The sequence below is a fragment of the Ursus arctos genome, unplaced genomic scaffold (genome assembly GCF_023065955.2).
Source record: "Ursus arctos isolate Adak ecotype North America unplaced genomic scaffold, UrsArc2.0 scaffold_4, whole genome shotgun sequence".
NCBI lineage: Eukaryota > Metazoa > Chordata > Mammalia > Carnivora > Ursidae > Ursus > Ursus arctos.
Window position 1 is genome coordinate 45148641 of NW_026623056.1, and position 20938 is coordinate 45169578.

At 36.9% G+C, this 20938-nt stretch overlaps 1 protein-coding gene across 5 annotated transcripts in view; it reads left to right on the forward strand.

Annotated features, from left to right (window-relative positions):
- CBLB (Cbl proto-oncogene B) overlaps positions 1-20938 on the forward strand; it is a 218560-nt gene that overhangs the window by 187939 nt on the left and 9683 nt on the right. For all 5 annotated transcript variants that reach the window (XM_044381780.3, XM_026492654.4, XM_044381753.3 and 2 more), the window contains exons 17-18: positions 72-212; positions 7447-7566. In XM_044381780.3, the coding sequence (XP_044237715.2) occupies positions 72-212; positions 7447-7566 (261 nt within the window). The remainder of the gene's footprint in view (positions 1-71; positions 213-7446; positions 7567-20938) is intronic.

The following is a 20938-nucleotide window of genomic DNA, read 5'->3' on the forward strand; positions in this document are numbered from 1 at the left end:
TTACTTTGGCCTGATGCTCTGTTTTCATTAATGAAGTTCTGCTCTTGATGTTGACCTTTCTTTAAATGCAGGTGAAGATGCTTTTGACGCCCTTCCCCCATCCCTCCCACCTCCCCCACCTCCTGCAAGGCACAGCCTCATCGAACACTCAAAACCTCCCGGCTCCAGCAGCCGACCATCCTCAGGACAGGACCTTTTCCTTCTTCCTTCAGGTAACAGGGAAAAGCCAAAGAAAACGTTTCACTTAAAGCAAGAATATTTCTAAGATCGTACTGTCAAATAAACATCAGTAATTTCCTGGTTTCTAACTCCCTAGTGGAAAAATCTGGGTAGAGAAAACCAGCAGTTGGGTAGGTTTGCTTGTCAGTTGGTTGATTTAATGCAAAGGATTACAAAACTGTCAGAAGCAACAGGAATCATAGATGCCGCAGAGCTCGTCTGATCCAGATAACATCCTTATGCCACAGAAGGCATCCCTGAGACCCAAAAGGGCTCCATGGTTGGGCGATGAGTGATGAGGACAGAATTCACACTCCCCCGATTCTGAGTGTAGTATTTTTTTCCTAATAAGTTTTAATTTTACTAGCTATGGCTTCGGGTCGCAATTGTATTCAAAAAGATAATATTTTGGTAAATTGCATTAATACAACATCAGTAGATAAAATTTTTCTGAAATACCTGCATTTTATTGTTACCATTGTTAATATCTCAATATATCTACTCAAATTATTCTTTTTCAAGGAAAAATTAATAGCTTTTCTTTTTTAGCCTTTCAAGTAAGGAGTAGAAATAAAAACAAAAAGACTTATAATAAACCATCCACTCCATTAGTCAGAACTGTCAGGAAAAAATGATCAGTTACGTTGAATCTGCTGATATTAACTGTTCCAATCTGTCATGTTGGTGTGACTGTGATCCATGTTCGGAAACCTTTGTCTCAATTTGGTTTGGATAAACATAGGGTAAAAATTTTCTTTTTAAAGAATTACCTTATGTTTTTATATTAGATAAACCTGAAAGTTTTTAATAAGTGCTCAGTTTGACCTTGGGCCGTCTCTGTGTAAACTTGGGAAACTTAGCCATTATCATTCACCTTTAGTATTCATTTTCCTAGATATTTTTTTCCACTCAGTTCAATAACTTAGAAGATTTGAGGTGATTTATGGATGAGACACACAAATTATACACCTATAACATGGAATAGGTATCTTCAGCTTCTTAGTTTTTCATTTTTTTAAGAAATAATTTTGAATTTAGTTTTTCATCGGTAAATATTATTTGTCCTTTGTGTCACACACACTGTGAAGTGCCTTCCTCCCCTCCTGGTGTCTGTGAATTCACTGGATACTACCAATCAAAGATCGAGGGTCATACCCCTTCTAATCCAAGGAGAAAGCATAGATAACTATTAGGCTCCTAGGAGTGCCTGGGTAGTTCAGTCGGTTAAGCATCTGCCTTCTGCTCAGGTCATGATCCCAAAGTCCTGAGATCGCGTCCCACCTCAGGCTCCTTGCTCAGCAGAGAGTCTGCTTCTCCATCTGACCCTCCCCCATCTCATGCTTGCTCTCGCAAATAAATAAAATCTTTAAAAAAAAAAAACTGTTACGCTCCTATTCAGTCGTATAACACTGATTATCTTTTTCACTTATTCAAATCTTTGTTTTATACATGGATTTTAACATTAAAAAAAAAAAAGTCACTCTAAACCTTAACCTTTCCCAAGGCTAACTTCTGGATAGTCTGTGGTCAGATTCCTACAAGTTACCTATCACCTTTTATTTATGTAATTTAAGCCCCATTAAATAAAAGCCAATGTAGTACCTTCTTTTAAAATTAAGTCAAGCTTTCCAGGAGTTGGAAGAGAATGTTTTACACAAATACACACCTTTACCTGTGTTTAAGTAAAAGAGTTAACTGTAAAATGTTTTAGTTATCATAATTTTATTTTTCATTGTGCTTTATGTAAAAAAACATAAAAATGCTGTCAATATGACTAAAAAAATTACAAAATGAAAATGCCCTTTTAATTAGAAAAAACAAAAGTTGTATGAACTGTTTTTATTTCGTATATGGGTTTGCTTGTTCTGATGTTGCATGGCTGCCGACATCCCTTGATATTAAATATTTCTCAGAAAAAAAATAGTAACTTCTTTTCCTCTTCCAGCCTTTCATATCATTAACATGACAAATTTCTAGTCTGTTCCAGGTCCTATGTGAGATCCATTGAGACAACTGCTTTTAATAAATTCTATTTATTTTTTATTAAAGCATAATTACCATACAGTGTTATATAGTTTCAGGTGTACAACATATAGATTCAGTAATTCTATATGCTACTCAGTGTTGGCCACAGTAAGTGTAGTCACCTCGGTCATCGTACAGTGTTGTTACAGTGTCACTGACTCTATTCCCTACGCTGCACTTTGAGTCTCCGTGATTTATTTTATACCTGAAAGTTTGTACTCTCTTAATCTCAAGCCACATGGTAGATTTCCTCCTTTTCAAAAGAACTATTTTAATTCTTCTTATGTAATAATAGAACATGAAGGTTTCTTTTGACTCATAAATGAGCACTTAAGTGTCATTTTGCAAACAATTTAATACATTATGTAGCTAAAGTATAAGATTTGTGACCTTCCTTCACTCTTACTTCAGTGAACTTCATTAAAGAATACTGCGTAAATGATAAATGAAAGTTGGGCTCGCTAGTTGTAGAACCGTGGGAGGGAACTGGAGGGGATTGCTGTATTAAAGCAGACCGCGTGCGCTTTGTGCTGCTATTGCTTTCGCTGTTGTTCCGTCTAGAAGACTGTAGTCTAGGATAACGGTAAACCTTTACTGGGCATGATTGAGATTTGGTTTCCTTAATGAAATCATTATCCCTAATTGAAGACAATAGATGTCTTAAAAAAAAATTGCATTTCCTCTTGGTGTTGTCTTAAATACCTGATCAAACCTCCCTCCTTATTCGCAGCATTCAGTGCCCTGCACACTGGAGTCAGGTTCACCTTTCCAGCCTTATAAGCCCACTGACTTCTGTGTAGCAACAGTGTTCAAACTGCAAGGTCCTGTGTTTCTGCAGAGGAGCCTTAGGACTCCTGCGGGATGTGGGGGGAAGCAAAGCGGGGGCACGGCTCTGATGCTCCTTTTATCTGTTTTCTGTTTTCAGCCTTCATGCAAGATTCCTTTGGGCAAATAGTCGTGCTCACTGCGTGCGTGGGCATCTATTCTGGACAGGCTAGTCTTAGCTTAACAAAACCCAAAGAATCTTCAAAAGGAGCTTTATACTTTGCTAGCATATGTGTGCTTTTGTTCTGAATACAAAAAGGCACTTCTTTTGTGCTGATGGGTTGGAAACAGCACCCCCTCCTCCCCCCTCGTGCCAGGGCCAGTGCTCCAGGAGCGAAGCCAAGGCTGTATTTAAGCTGCTCATTCCCATAACTGCATGTCTTTGTGCAGTGCACAAAATACACAGCCTATCTGGCAGCCCTCGTTGAAATAGTTCTTCCACTATTTTCCTAACCTGGAATCTCTTTTGACGTCCTTATCCAATCTTAAACTCACAATTCAACTCGAAAAGCCAAAAAAAAAAAAAAAAAAGACTTTATTACAGTTAAATGAAAGTTTTCCAGTTGCATCCAGAAATGCAATGTCATAAGTAAAATAGAATATTTAGGTCATTAGCAAGAGTTATTGAAGAGGATTTAGGCGGTCTGTTAACTAGGACCTTTCTGAAACACTGTCACCATGTGGCTACCAAGGAGCTCCTGCCATTGGAGGGTTGCACCGAGTGCAGAAGGGAGGATGAGTGAGGTGAGGTCCAGTGCTCAGCTGGCACGGAGACCACTGTGGTGAGACGTTGAAAGACTTGACAGGCTAGAGCAGTGGTGGGCTCTCAGACTGTAGTCTGCGAACCAGCACCATCAGTGTCACCGGGGGACTTACTTAAAATTACAATTCTTAGGCTCCACGGAGGACTTACAAATCAGAAACTCCGGGAGTAGGGCCCAGCAATCTTTCCACAAGCCTCCAGGGGAACTGTGAGGCATGCTCAATTTTGAAATACTAAGTTGGGGTGTTCCTGTTGGAAGGCAGCCAGGGTGCTAAAGGGAATTTACACCTGACCGCAGAAACCACAGCAGATTAAAGGAACTGCAACGTTTAATGAGCAAGGCAACCCTGGATATACATGTTAGGGTTGTCTCCAGTTACAGTATCTGTGAAAGAAGGACTAGATTTCCTCAGTGTTTCCTCCGAAGGGCAGACCAGTGAGAAGAATGATTAACAATGAAAATGTCTTCGGAAAGTCCTAAATTAAGAATTCTTAAACATTTTTTTAGAGTTATTGTGTCGGAGGGGTGGTGAGTTCTTTAACACTGGAGGGTTTAATCAGTAGCCAGATCACTACCTAGTAGGGATTTTATGAATGTGAGTTAAAGAGTCTGTGGGCCACAGAGAGGGAGGAATTTCATCTCACCTAAATAGCTCTTCAGACCCTTCTAACAATTAGATCCTGTGTTGATATTCTTTTAAAATTTGGAGGATAACGGATAAATCTTCCAGATGGTTTTTGGACAGCCCCGCAGGAAATATGCCACTGTTTTAACTGTCCAATTTTATTTGCCTCTTTTTCTACCCTTGAGTAAATGTTTGGAAGTGTTTCAGATAATGAAAAAAAAAAAGGAATTAAGAAAAACATTTCATCATGCCGCCTCCTAGAGATAACCATTTGGTAGGTTTCCTTCTTACACAGCATAATTTCAATCAATGCATATTTTCACACTTCTTTTATAGTGTGCAAACCTTTCCTCCCAGTCTTTCCTTAGATTTTTATAATCTCTAAACTATTAAAATTTCAGTTTAGCATTACCATACTGTAAATCACGGGTAATAGTACTCTGCTTTTTAGACTAGATTAATTGCATCGTGTTTATTCACTCATTTCTTGAACATTTATTACTATGTAAATGGTACGTTGGCTATGGCGTTTTCAATTTGTATGTTTTAATTCTAACTGTGGATATAAAATTTCGCTTTAATTGGTTTTTGAAGAACTTATTTTTAAAAACTTTATTGCTTTTCCCATGTTCTTTATCAGGAGACGGTTGTTCTTGTACTGTCTGTAGTAATTGGGTTGTGTGTCTTTTCCCATCGAAGCACGAATACTTTCAACTTTACAACTTGCTCTAGAAGCCCAGTACGCCCTATACCTGACCAGCAGCAGACTTAGCGTGAAGGAAGACACAGACGGTAGTGAGTCAGAACTGAACTAAGGGTTTTTGCTCTTTATGGTAATATTTTAGTGTACGCAGTGACTTTTAAAATGAAATTGCTTAATGGAGCAATATCATACAACTTTATCTTTTGTAGCCTATTTATGACCCTGCAGTATATCCGGAATCTAATGTTTAGTCTTAAATGCTTGATTAGTAACAGCATAAGTATATTTGACAAAGCTGTAAATTATTCCTAAAGAAAATTTTTAAAGTATATGTACTGTAACAGGCAGTCTTTCCTCAGACCTAATGTTCTATCAGTGATGTTTAAAATGCACAGTAACAGAAGGTAAATTCTATTGAGTATTTGAATCTGAAGCTTTGGGAAATTTCTAAACTTGGGCAGAAATCACCACACCTAGTTCTAAATGCTTTACTCTTCCAAATCAAAAGATTAACATTTGTTGCATGGTATTTGATTTATCTTCTCATTGCTTCTCCAAGCATTTCAGCAAAATTAATGAGGCTGAACCATTGACTCTTCAAATATCAAAAGTGCAAAATCTAACACTAATTTTAATCTTGAATTTAATGAAAGCAAGTTAAGTAACCTTACTTAGGTCAAAAAAGTCTCCAGCAAAGCTAGGGATAATTAGTGTTCTCAAAAAGGGGAAAATAATAATCAAAGACTTCAACTCTTGACTTATACTATCTAGTTAAAAATTAGTATAAATATGTTCATTTTCTTCTTAAATAATCAAATTCTTACATATTCTTAATGACAAACTTCAAGGGACATTAAAACAATGAAATATAATTGGATCCTTAATATTTACAATCTTAATCTTACATTAGCAATTCAGATTTCACTGACTTTGAATTTATGAAAAATATAAATTGGTCTCGGTTTATTTTGGTAGCTAAAGGCAAATATTTATGACATTTAGGCTACTTGCCAAGCAGTGTGCTTGGTGTACTGTGTGTTAGGGGATGTAATTCAAACATGATGAGTAACATAAGACCCCTTCTCTCGAAAGAGCTTACCGTAACTCTGGAGAGACTAGCAGACATAAAAGAAAGTAATGTGAGAGAAGAAAACAGAGGAGCCAGAGACAGACGTGGTGACTAAGTAAATTATCAGTGAACCAGACACTGGAGAGGTAATGTGTAGCTACTCAGAAATGAAACCAGTTCTGTGGATTGAAATCCATATACTACTAATTTTAAACCAGTTAGATTTATGGTCCTAACAATTTAATAAAGTACCACTGACAAAATTTATTTTTCTGCCTTCAGTTCCAGTTAATAAACATCATTAAAAGCAGCAAAATAATTTTTAATTTGTGTATAATTTATAATTTGCACTATTGCAGATGTCCCCGCTCTGATTACCAAGGTGGTTAAAAATACCACTTTTTACTGTATATGCAAACCTTAATGTTACTAAGAGCACAATTTTTAACAATTGAATCTACTCTTCAGTGACCCGGTTAAAAATGATTTTTAGCATACAATGCCCAATGTAGTAGTATTTTAAAAGGCACTTTATATATACAGGAGATTTCACACACAGGGATTCATTTAATCCTCACAAATCCCAAATGTCAGGTACATTTTACAGATTATGCCTAACACTTAGAGATTAACTACTTTGATGATGACTCTTACAGGCAAAATTCAAACCTTTTTTTTGCTTTGCAAGTTTGTTGAGTTTTTTTCGTTTTAAGATTATTTATTTATTTGAGAGAAAGAGAGAGCAAGAGCAGGAGGAAGGGCAGAGGGAGAAGCAGACTCCCCTATGAGCAGGGAGCCCGAGGCAGGGGGGCTCTATCCCAGGACCCCAAGATCATGACCTGAGCTGAAAGCAGAAGCTTATCTGACTGAGCCACCCAGGCACCCCTACTTTGCAACAGTTTCTATTCATTGTACAGGACAGAATGGGACAGAAAATAAGAATTTAAAGCAGCTTTTATCACCAAGAATTTTATAGTTAGGATCTGAAAAAATATATAGTTAGTACTTTGTATTGTCTAGGAATAAATGGGAAGAGTGTATTTGAGCAAGCAATAAATTAGAAAATCGGATTAGAAGATGGTTAATATCAGTCATGATATTCTTGTTCTAATTTATTTTTAAACCTTTGCTCTTCATAGAGAATTTCTAGAATGTTTTTCTTCAGCGTCTTGGTAGGGATAATCATTTTAATTTGAAAATTATCTTTACTTTTAAGATCCCTTTTTTGACCCAGCAAGTGGCCCAGTTCCTTTGCCTCCTGCTAGGAGATTGCCAGGTGAAAATGTCAAATCCCACAGAACATCACAGGACTATGATCAGCTTCCTTCATCTTCAGGTGAGTTGGCTAATAATAGTAATAATGCTTCCTTAATGTTCATATAGTGCTTTTAGGCTTTTCAGAGCACCTTTTTATTCATTATATAATTTAATGAGCACTGCCAGCCTAAAAAAAGTATTTTTATCACTTTGCAGTTTGCTTATAAAGCTTGTATTATGAGAGGAATGCCTACAAAACTGCCTCGTGAAATAGAAAAAAAAATGATACCTTCATATTATCTTTGTTCATTCAGTAAAGCACATACTTTCATTCAGAATCTATTCACTCTCTAACTTGTGTTTTGCCTTATGAGATAGGAGAAGTGGGAAAAATCTCTTTGTACATCAAAATGTTGCATTCTCTTATTTTTTGACTAAAGGAAGAAATCTCTTTAGAATTAATATTGGCACCAAACTATTAATTTTCAAAGGGCTGTGCCGCAGTGCCCCACTGGCAGCTATTAAGTAGAATGGGAGAGGGGTGTGCCATTTTAGTAAATACCAGTCATACTTCTGGCTATTAATAATGAAATGCTGGGCTTTGCTTCTTCGGGAGGACTTCCCCACCACCATCTCTCAGATAGTTCCCTAGATCTTATGCAGTCGTTTTCTGTTCTCTTCTTGTGCTTTATTTTTCTTCAGTGTACCTGTCACTACCTGAAATGCCATTCACTTGTTGCTTTGTTATTTGTCTATCTTCTTTTCTAGAATATTAATGCTTTGAAGATAGGAGTCTTGTTTGCTTCAGTGCTGTGTCCGCGTACGTTCACAAGAGTGCCCCGCGCATGATTCTTGGATAGGTGGATAGCTGAGTAGGGGAGTGGATGGGTAGAAGGAAGGGAGAGTAGCTGATATATGTGTTATGCTGAACACACATTTTTCTTGAAGTACAGCTGACACAACGTTAGTTTCAGGTGTACAACATAGTGATTCGATGAGTCCATACCTTATGATATGCTCACCACAAGTGAACCTAAGATCTGTCACCATTCAGTGTCCTCAACAATACCACTGACTATATTCCCTGTGCTGTACCTGTTATCCTTGTGACTTACTCATTCCATAACTGGAAGCCTGATCTCCCACTCACCTTTACCCTTTTTGCCCATCCCTCTACACCCCTCCCCTCTAGCAACCATCAGTTTGTTCTCTATGGGTCTGTTTCTGCTTTTAGGGTTTTTTTGTTCATTTGTCTTTTAGATTTCTCATAGAAGTGAAATCAGATATATTTGTCTTTTTCTGACTTACTTCACTTAGCAGGATACTGTTTAGGTCCATCCATGTTGTCACAAACAGAAGATCACATTCTTTTTTATGGCTTTTTTTTATGGCCGGAAAATATTCTGTGTGTATACACACACACACACACACACACACACACACACACACACACACACACATCTTTACCCATTCATCGATCAATAGACACTTGTGTTGCTTCCATATCTGGGCTATTGTAAATAATGCTGCTGCAAAAAATATAGGGGTACATATAACTTTTCAAATTAGTGTTTTTGTTTTCCTTTGGGAAATACCAGTAGTGGAATTACTGGATCATATGATATTTCTATTTTTAATTTTTGAAGGAACCTCCAGACTGTTTTCCCCAGTGGCTGTACCAATTCCCACCCACAGTGCTCGAGGGTTCCTTTTCGCCTATCCTTGCCAACACTGGTTGTTTCTTCTCTTTTTGATTCTAACCATTCTGACTGGTGCGAGGTGATCTCATTGTGGTTTTGACTTACATTTCCCTGATGGTGTGAGCATTTTTTCATGTGTCTGTTGGCCATCTGTATGTCTTCTTTGAAAAAATGCATTCAGGTCCTCTGCCTGTTTTTGATTATTTGGCGGGAGGGGTGTTGAGTTGTAGAAGTTCTTTATATACATTTGGAATATAAACCTCTAATCAAATACAGCATTTACAGATCGCTTCTCCCATTCAGTATGTTACCTTTGGGGGCTTTTTTGATGGTTTCCTTCATGATGCAAAGGCTTTTCATTTCGGTGTAGTCCCAATCATTTATTTGAGGAGACCCATCTAGAAAAATGTTGCGAAGGCCAATGTCAGAGAAATTATTGCCTATGTTTTCTTCTAGGAATTTTATGGTTTCAGGTCTCACATTTAGGTCTGTAATCCATTTTGTGTTTCTTTTTGTGTCTAGTGTAAGAAAATGGTCCAGTTTCATTCTTTTGCAGGTAGCCGTCCAGTTTTCCCAGCACCATTTGTTAAAGGGACTGTCTTTTTCACATTGTATATTCTTGCCTTTGTTGTAGATTAATTGGCCATATAATCACGGGTTTATTTCTGGTCTCTCAATTCTGTTCCATTGACCTACGCGTCAATTTTTTGCCAGGACCATAGTGTTGTGATTACTACAGCTTTGCAGTATATCTTTAATCTAGGATTGTGATACCTCCAGTCATGTTTTTCTTTTTCAAGATTGTTTTGGGTGTTTGTGGTCTTTTGTGGTTCTATACACCTTTTAGTACTATCTGTTCTAGTTCTGTGAAAAATGCTTTGTGTATTTTGATAGAGATTGCATTGAATCTGTAGATTGCTTTTGGTAGTATGACATTTTAATTCTACCAATCCATGAGCATGAAATATTTTTCCATTTGCTTATGTCATCTTCAGTTTCTTTCACCAGTGTCTTATAGTTTTCAAAGTACAGATCTTTCACTTCCTTGGTTAAGTTTATTCCTAGATATTTTGTTCTTTTTGGTGCAATTGTAAATGAGATTTTCTCAATGTATCTGCTACTTCATTATTAGTGTATAGAAACGCAACTGATTTCTGTGTGTTAATTTGTATTCTGCAGTTTTACTGAATTCATTTATTCTAGCAGTTTTTTGGTAGAATCTTTAGGGTTTTCTATACTTTCAGTACTATGTCAAGTAAAAGCGGCAAGAGTGGACATCCTTGTCTTCCTCCCGATCTTAGGATAAAAGCTCAGTTTTTCACCATTGTGTATGATGTTAGCTGTGAATTTTTCACATATGGCCTTTATTATGTTGAGATATGTTCCCTCTAACCCCATTTTGTTGAGAGTTTTTATCCTGAGCCGATGTTGAATCTTGTCCAATGCTTTTTCTGTATCAAGATTTTATCCTGTTCTGTTGTTGTGGTATATCATGTTGATTGATTTGCAAATATTGAAGCATCCCTGCATCGCTAGGATGAATCCCACTTGATCATGGTGAATAATCCTTTTAATGTATTTTGAATGTGGTTTACTAATATTTTGAAGATTTGGGCATCTATGTTCATCAAGGATACTGATTCTATAATTTTCTTTTCTTGTGGTGTCTTTGTCTTAGTGGTTTTGCTATCAGGGTAATGCTTTTTCTTGCAGAATGGTTGCAGAATGTATTTGGGAGCTTCTTTTTTTTTTTTTTTTTAATGGTTTGAGGAGAAGAGGTATTAACTCTTCTTTAAATATTTGGTAGAACTCTTCTGTGAATCCATCTGGTCCTGGACTTTTGTTGGGAGGTTTTTGATTATCAGTTCAATTTCATTACTGGTAATTGATCTGTTCAGATTTGCTATTTCATCCTGATTTAGTTTCAGAAGATCTGATATTTCTAGAAATTTATGTATTTCTTCTAGTTTGTCCACTTGGTCGGCATATAATTTTTTGCAGTGGTTTCTTATAATCCTTTATATTCTGTGGCTTCAGTTGTTAGTTCTATTTTGTTTCTGATTTTGTGTTTTTATTTCTTAATGATCCAGCTAAAGGTTTATAAATTTTGTCTGTTTTTTCAAAGAAGCAGCTCTTGGTTTCATTGATCTTTTGCAATGTTTTTTTTTAGTCTCTAATTCATTTGTTTCTGCTCTGGTCTTATTTCCTACTTCTACTAACTTGGGTTCTGTTTATTCTTCTTTTTCCAGTTCCTTTAGGTATAAGTTTAGATTGTTCGAGATTTGTCATTTCTTAAGTAGGTCTGTATCACTATAAATTTCCCTTTAGAACTGCTTTCTCTATATCCCAAAGATTTTAGATCGTTGTTTTCATTTTCATGTTTCATTTCCTCGTTGATTTTTTGATGCATTGGTTGTTTAGTAGCATGTTGTCTAGCCTTCATGTGTTTGTGCTTTTTCCAGTTTTTTTCCTGTGATTTTCTAGTTTCATAACATGGGGTTGGAAAAGATGTAGGATATGATTTCATTCTTATTACATTTGAGACTTGTTTTGTGGCCTAACATGTGATCTGTTTTGGAGACTGTTCCATGTGCACTTGAAAAGAATGTGTATTGTTGTTTTTGCATGGAGTGTTCTGTGTATATCTGAAGTCCATCTGGTCTGATGTGTTGTTCAAAGACATTATTTCCTTATTGATTTTTCTGCTTGGATAATCTATCCATTGATGTAAGTGGAGTGTCAGTGTCCCCTACTATTACTGTAGCACCCTCAGTAGTACTCCCTCACGTCTGTTAGTATTTGCTTTATGTATTTAGGTGCTCCAGGGTCGCCAGCATAGATACCCAAAGCCATTAAATCCTCTTGTTGCACTGACTCCTTTATCATTATGTAGTAGTGCCCTTCTTTGTCCCATGTTACAGTCATTGTTTTAAAGTCTATTTTGTCTGATAAGTTACTACCCTATCTTTTTTATTCATCTATTTTGATTGGAGTATTTAGACCATTTACTTTAATTATTGATAGGTATGTACATTTTGCCATTTTGTTAATTGTTTATTTGGTTGTTTTATAGTTTTATGTTCTTTCCTTTCTCTACTTGTGATTGAGGACTTTCTGTAGTATTATGCTTAGCTTTCTTTTTATTTTGTGCATGTCTGTTATAGGTTTTGGTTTTATAATTACCATGAGGTTCATATATTAACATCCTAGGTATATAGCAGTCCGTAGTAAGTTGATGGTCATTTAGGTTCGAATCTATGCTAAGAGCGTTCTTACTCCCCCCACCAAATTTTATGTTTTATTCATAATTTTATTCTAATTTTGACCTTTTCCTTCCCTCTTAAAGGAGTTCCTTTGATATTTCTGTAATGCTGGTTTAGTGCTAATGAATTTCTTTAACTTTTGTTTGTCTGGGAAACTATCCTTTAATGACAGCCTTTCTGGGTAGAGTATTCTTGGTTGTAGGTGTTTTCCTTTCAGTACTTTGGATATATCATGCCACTTCCATCTGGCCTGCAGAAATTCTGCTGAGAGATCAGCCTTGTGGGCTTTCCCTAGTATATAACTTTTTGCTTCTTTCTTGGCTTTTAAAATTCTCTTTATCTTATCTTTAACCTTTGACACTTTAATTATTATGTATCATAATGTGGACCATCATGGGTTCAACTTGTTCAGAACTCTCTGTGCTTCCTGAATCTGGAGGACTGTTTCCTTTCCCAGGTTAGGGATGTTTTCAGCTACTTCCTAAAATATGTTTTTTCTGTCTCTCTTCTCCCTGTGGAACCCCTATAATGTGAATGTTTGCTCAATGTTGTTAAAGAGATCCTTTTTTTTAAATTCATTTTTCTTTTTGCTGTTCAACTTGTGTGCTTTCCATTATCCTGTATTCAGACCCATTTTTCTGCAGCTGCTAAACTGTGACTCTCCTCTGGTGTATTTTCCATTTTAGTTATTGTATTATTCAACTCTGGTTGGTTCTTTTTGATATATTTTTTTTATCTCTTTGTTGAAGTTCTAAGTTCTTCCACTCTTCTCTGCAGCCCATCATTTTTATGATCATGACTTTACACTCTTAAGCAATATGCCTGATAATCTACATTTCATTTAGTTCTTTTTCTCAGGTTTTGTCTTATTCTGTCATTGGAGCATGTTCCTCTGTCTTGAGGGTAGTAGTCTAGTCAAGGTGCCTGGACCCTGCTTCCATCCACTCGATCAAGGTGGAGGGGAAATGGAAGTGGTGTATTCACCAGCCTCTCCAACCTGGAGAGAGTTTTAGCAGCTCCCCATTGTTTGGCAGGGTTCTAGGGCTAGTCCCTTTATATTCTAGTTGCTCTTTTGGCACTTGTTTCTGTGCCCTAGAGCAGACAAATCTGCTCATGGTCCCTCAGAACCATCCCTCCCCATGGCAGCTGGCAGCATCAGGGGTGAGGGTTCCCTTCATGACCGTGTCTCCATCTCTCTTGCTGTTCTGTCTGTGGTCTGTCGTCTTTTGTTGTACAGAAGCTGGTAAGTCAGCCCTCAGTTCTTCAGGAGGAACTGCTTCATACATAGGTGCAGAGTTGGGGAGTTCAGGGTCTTCCCACATTGCCATTTTGGACCAGAACTGAACACACCTATTTTTTGAGCAAAATTTTTGTCTCATAATTATAAATATCAGAAGTTTTTCCTATGTCGATTCTTGTCCTCTTTCAAGAAGATTTGCTGATAGCGACAGCCATATCCATTCTGTAACCTCTGAATCAAGATCATTCATGAGTTAGTTGCTTTGAGAATTATCATCACGGTCGTTCTTATGTACTTGAGGACATGTTTGGGAGAAGCCCCTCTATGGTTTTACGTGTTCTAACATTTGAAGATATCTCAGAAAATTATAGAAAATTTTATTAACCTGTTCAAATTTTGGTCCCGTCTTGCCTATTTACTTCTTGTCCTTCCAAGATTTCAGATATACCCCTGGATAGCCACTGAAATACTGCAGTTCCAGTTGAAAGGCTAGATTTCCAGAAACTCTTGAAACTCAAGAAGGAGTGACATTATCTGACAGCCTCTACATAAGAGAAGGAAGCAAATCCCTTAGGGAAATAACATTAAAATATTACTTCAAGGGAAGTACCATGACTGATTTAAAATAATCTATTCACTGCCACCAACTCTAGATTAAAAGAAACATATATTCAAGTTTTTTGAAGAGTTGTGGCCAAAAGGCTGTATTTACACGGCTGCTTTACAGTTTTGCTCCATAATATCTGGGTGTTATAGAGCCCAGAGGAACATCATTCACATATGATTTCAAGTGGTAGGCATTCTGATTAGCATTACACTAGAAATTTCAAGGAAGAACTTTTGAGTCACAACTTTGTGGAAATATCCCCAAATAGGCATTTACCAGAAGCCTGAACTGGCTTTTACCTGAGTGATAAAATCGTCTTGATTATCACTCTGAGGGCCTCAGCTAGCCGTAACATCAAATATTTCAACCTACTCCCTGCCCTCTCTTTACAAACACAGTTGAACCACAGAAAATAAGATACTTTTTTCCATCAGGATATTTGCTGACATCCAGCTCACAGGACTAACAGGCTGCCCACTGGTTTATTTCATACCAGCAGAGGGCTGGGCTTGGCCTTTGGATTAGGTCTGTCCATTAAAAACTGGAGGCTGGGTGCCATGCGCCTTTAGGATTCTAAAAGCCCTTATTTTGCAGTGATGTGTTTTTAAGGTCTTTCTAAGGTGACCTTTAAGGATTGCAGTATAATTGCTGTATTTTACAAATTCAATTTCTCTTGTCTTTTATGATGTTCTAAATAAATGATAGTGATTTATATTTAAGTTTTCTGTGAAAGAATATTTTTAACAAATTTAAAAATATTTCCTCATCTTACCTAAAAAGAATGTATGCCTACATATACCAGCAGTCTTCCCAATATTTTATTCCTCCCCCCAAAATATAGTATTCTTAGATGTAACAATTGATATTTAATTAATTATATGAATGACATAATAGTTAATCAGAAATAAGTGGATTTAAAAAAAAGTGGATTTTACCAGATTAAATTCACATATACCTGTATGTGGGGCAGAATTTTTTTTGCTAATCATCTCCTTATTTCTTCACATGGGGTTCATATCTATACCAGCTAGGTGTGGGTTTTTATAAATTTTCCAGTTTGCTTCTCTCTTGTTTCAAGATACAACGTGCTGTGGTTTGACTACCATTCTTCTAGAATAACAAAGTCACACTGGTGTGTTTGTATTCACGTGGATGAAGTACAGCATTAGCTCTTGAGAAGCTTTTCCAGGTTCTTGGTATTTAGAAGGCAGTTCAAGGCAACACTAAAATTAGAATTTCGGCACACGACTTACGTTAAATGTGCTTAACTGGTAAAAGATCTTATTACCAAATACACTGGCAAAGTAAAGGAGGTCTTAATTCCAATACAATTTTTTTAATAGCTTAAAGGAAAAATAATAGAATATTGAATGAATTTTATATTAAGACCAAATATTCTGTAGGTATCTTCTATCGATCTATAGATATATTCTTAAGATCTCAATTGAAAATCATGGCTTCACTTCACTCAAGGGTTGGAATTGTGTATTGTCATTAGTGATAGGATGTCTGAAGATAAATTGTGTTTATAAGATTTTGGTTTGTGTTTCAACAAAGGCAAATGCAGTATTATAGAGTTTCACCACAATTCAACTACCTGAGACGTTTTTCCTTACACACAGCTCTAGTTTTCAAACTACACTATCTGGAGTCTTTTTTCTTACAAATTTAATAGTAATATAGTTCTCTTATAACCATTTTCTGGATGTATTACAAAATTGTATAACTTTAGCCTTAACTATCATAATTATCTACCACTGTGTATGTGAAGATTTTTTTATTTGTAATTTAGTGAAAACTGTATTAAAACATGTCCTTATATAAAATCAGTGTATACTATAGTATACTAATATAATACAAATGCTATACTAATAGCAATAGAAGTTTGTGGCATAAATGAGTTCTAGAATTGATCCAAATACCAGAATAACAGAGTCATACTGATGATGTATTTAAAATTTCTTTTAATGCCTTGATCAGTTAAATTTATATTTTTCTTTTAATTATTGTTATAGTTGAGAAAATCAATAGGCTGAGTCTTGATGTCTATCACAAATATTATCCATGAAGTAGTAAGAAACTCTAAGTAACTTAGAGATGATGTCTCAGATTGTACATAATAATTTCTAAATGTGTTAGGCAGTTACTATGAGCCAAATGTTAAGCTAAGTATTTTAAATATAGACATATAGATTATATAGATGAGATAATTTAACATACATACATATATAACAATATATACACATGTATAACTATATAATCTATTAGATATAGAGTTTTTATAAATACATAAATTTTATTCCGCACAACCTATCTGAAATAGTTATTAACGTCAATTTATAGAAAAAATTACCAAGGGTCTCACAGCTAGTAAGTATCCGTGTAATAGGATATGAATTCTGTGTTTTATCAGTAAGCTATGTGTGCATTTTTGTTATTGTTGCTGGCAAAGTTTATCATCTTGCCAGTAGCGAAGCCAAAATTAAGTTTAAAAAAATCACACATGCCTATAACAATGATTGTTAAACTGAGTTTGGAGATGCCCAATGATAAAATCTGATAGAAGCAAAGCAATAGTAATGATGACAGAGAGATGGAAGAGAGTACTAGAGATTTCGAAACCTGGATTCTGGTCATTTTTCAGATCATCTTAGGAAGCCACCCACTCTATGCTTTCTTTACTTTTTATATCAGCAGAATGGTTCTATTTCTCCATACTAGGTGTTTGAGCAGCTTAGACCTGTGAAACTAGCAGAGCGGCTCTGAAGCTATTTGCTTTTTTTTTTTTTTTTCTAATTATGAAAGTAGTACATGCACATTGGAGAATAAAATACGAAAACAAGAAAGAGAAATCACTTGTAACCCATTATCAATCAGGAACATTGTTGCCATGTTGGCATACTTGCTTCTAATGTTTGTGTACATGTTCACAACGTCGAGATCATAGTCAATTCCGTCTCAGTTCTATTTAACAGAGTGTCATAAGTATCTCACCACATCATTAAATTTTCAAATAAGTGTCATTTTAAATTATTGTATGATAGTCCATCATTTTTATGTGCTGTCAGAGACTAATACTTTAAAAGTCTAACAGAAACCCTAACTTTATTTGCAAGAAAACAAATGAATTAAACGCGTCTGCTTTGGTCTAGAAATACAGAAACTTGGTGTTGTAGCTATTGTTAAGTAAGGCTTAATATGACAAATGGGAAATGGATTCATCATGTGATGACATTTGCTTATTAGACACATCTTTCACGGACTTAAAAAACCACCAAAGTTTAGACAATGAAGGGAGTCATAAGTAAGGACCTCTTGGGGTGAAGTAGCTGGTAGTCCCCGAAGTAGAAGTGCCATCAACCCTGAGAAACGTGAGCAACAGCAGCGTAGCTTGCCTTATGTTTTTTTTAAATCATAATCTGCCTAAGGACCCTTTTAGACCTTTCTGCTTTGCCCAGTCACTCCTTTCCTCCTGCAATAATGACAGTTTAATACCACAGATATACTTTCTATTTCCGTGTACCCTTTAAGCATCTAAGATCTTTTCTTGTCCCTCAAGGACCAATTTCGCCCTCCTGGGGACACTGCCCTCATTTAGAATGCACGACCTGGAGTAATCATTTAAGATATTATTCCAACCATGTGTTCATCAGGATAATTCCCATGCCATCCAGGACTTTTCTCGATGTTGCTTTGCTCCTTTGTATGCTCAGAAAATGAAAATTGAATCAAGATTTAACCTTAACCCACTGCTTCTCAAATCTCTCAACCCACCACGGAGTTGATTCTGAATCAATTTCCTGATTGTCCGCTTTTGGCTAAAGGCCCAGTGTTGTTCCAAGTCTATTTTATCTTAAAAACCTGTGCTAATTTTACCTTATCCTCCTTGGTAAATCTGTAATCCTTGAGTAAAATTGGTGCTCCAAGAAGACGTACTATTTGTATCCTATGGCTCCATGTATTTGTGCACTTATTTTGATACCCTTGCCATTGCTCATAGTTCAAAAATACGATGAGCATGGGCAGCAGCACTACAATAAATACATGTCATCCTTAAGAAGATACTGAAAGGACATTTATTCAGGTACAGAAATTCCCATAGAGTTGGTAAGATTCATAGTAATTCCAATGTACTCCAAAAGCATAATAACTTTTGGGGACCTATAAGATAGTTTCATCTTCTGTTTCATTACTCCTTTCTATTACTTACCCATTCTAAAGGGAAAAAGGACCTGGTGTCTCTTTTAGTAACTGAAGGCTCTCTGTAAGCTTTGGGAAGGGATATGTAGAAAGAAGGATGAGTTTTAAGCAATTTGCTCTAATGAGGAACATGAAAATGCTCTGCTCCCCCCCCCCCTTTTTTTAATTGAAAAAAGGATCCTTTAAGAGAGAGAGGGAGAGAATCTTAGGCAAGCTCCATACTCAGCATAGAGCCGGATGCAGGGCTTGATCTCACAACCCTGAGATCAATGACCTGAGCTGAAATCAAGAGTTGAATGCCTAACCAACTGAGACAGCCATGCGCCCCTACCCACCCTTTTTTAAAATAGTTTCTACTATTAAATTGTAACAGATCTTCCTTATTAAGATGTTGCTTAAAAGCTTTCTATGGAATTAGCACTCATAACAAATTCCATGTTTTTTCCTCTTCCACACTTCTGACATTACTATTTGTAGTAATTACTGTTCATGGCGTTTAAGTATAGCAGTTATCATAGATGTGAATTCATTGTCCTTTATTTTTAATGTTCAATATATGTGCTGAAAAGACCATTACATTAATTTGCATATTACCTCACTGAGAAGGGATAAATAATATCTCTAAAAATGAGATAGGAAAGTAGATTTAGAGAGTAAAAATTGTACAAGTAAGTGGCTTAGCTCAAGGTCACTCAGAATCTTAGTTGCCAAAGTGAAATGTACCTAACCAACCCCATCTCTACGTGCTGTTCCTCATCTGCATCCAGAGAAGTCTCAGGTGTAGCCGTCGGTTACCTGGTGCGGAGCTACTCTAGCCAATTAAAACAGCTGAACAAAAATTAAGATATGCCAAACTGAATAAATATTCATCAACAAGTAGAAATTTATAATAAGTGGCCAAAGTTGCAACAGGTTCCATTTTACTTCTGTTTGTAGGCTCAAATACATGATATAATTCAAATTTTAAATAATTGTAAGATTCTGAAGAGAGGTCAGCTCTCTTTTGAGGAAATTTTGAGTTAGGGCAGTGAGGACTAGGATTAAATGAGCAGGGATATGTGACTTTTGGATTTCAAGGGAAAATATCTATTAGGAAAATAAATCTTTGCTTTAAGGTTTTTTTTTTTTTTTTTTTTTTAATGAAAGTGTTCAAACCCTCTCATGATTCTTTCCAGAGGTTGTTTGACTCACTTTCCATAGTTGATATTTCAAATATATTTGTGTGCAAAAAAAAAAAAAAAAAAAATAGCAGTTCCGGGATCAGAGATACCTCGCTACTCTAGAACTGACTTAATCATCAGGTCTGTGTATGTGTTTTTCCTTGCTAACTTAGGTTTCAAAAGAATAATCATCTGCAAATTCCATTGCCAGTATTAATTATAGCAGCCTTATATAACAGATAGGTTTCTTGGGGTTTTTCCTGGTGAAAGGTGCCTTGTTTTAGTGTCATCTACCAGGATCAAAAATACATACATTTAGGGTAAAGAGAAGAGAATGGAGTAGGTAGATCCCGAGCTCACCTCCTCCCACAGATGGACTAAGCCTGCAACACCCATAGAGCAACTCCGAGAATGACCTGAAGACTAGCAAAACAGCTCTTCCATATCAAGAAGGGTAGAAGGGACAGAGAGGAGGTGTGGCTGGGAACCAAACCCCTGGCACAGCAACGCATAAGCAGGAGGGATATCACAGGTACAGAGGTCTTCCCTGAGGAGTAAGCAGTTCAAGCCCCACACTGGATACCCCCCAAACACCCTAGGGACCTGCATCAAGAATATGAAACCCCATAATGTCTTTGAAAATCAATGGGGCTTCATTCCAGAAGAGCCAGAGGGCCATAGGAAATCAAGACTCCACTCTTAAAGGGCCTGTACATAAACTTACTCCAAGACCCAGCGCACAGGCAGCCGTTGGAAAAGCACCAGGGCCATTAGTGAAAATTTATTACCTTAGGGTATGCGCAGGAGGGGCAGAGATCTGTGGAAACTTTGCTCCAGGAACGGAAGTGTTGGCAGATACCATTTTCCTTGATAGCCCAATGCTGATGGTCACCAGTCTGGATGCTCTCCATCTACTTTCCTAGCACTGCTCACCCCATGCTGGCATTCCCCTGTGGACCCAGCCTGCCCTCTCCTACAGATGTCCCCCCTAAAGTGGTTCCTACCCTGCCACACCTGGAGGGCAGCCTTGGTCAGCACAAGGGTAGAGGCCAGCCCCCCAAACACACAGCTCACACATGGAATACCCGTGAAGTACCTGGTTCTTATGACCAAGGGAGATTGTACTTCCAGGCCCTACAGGACACCTTCTATACAAGGCCACCACCTTCAAGACCCAGAAATGGAGCTGACCTACCTAATACATAGAAACAAACACGGAGTCAGACAAAATGAGGGGACAGAGGAAGAATTTCCAAATGAAAGAACAAGGCAAAACCTCAG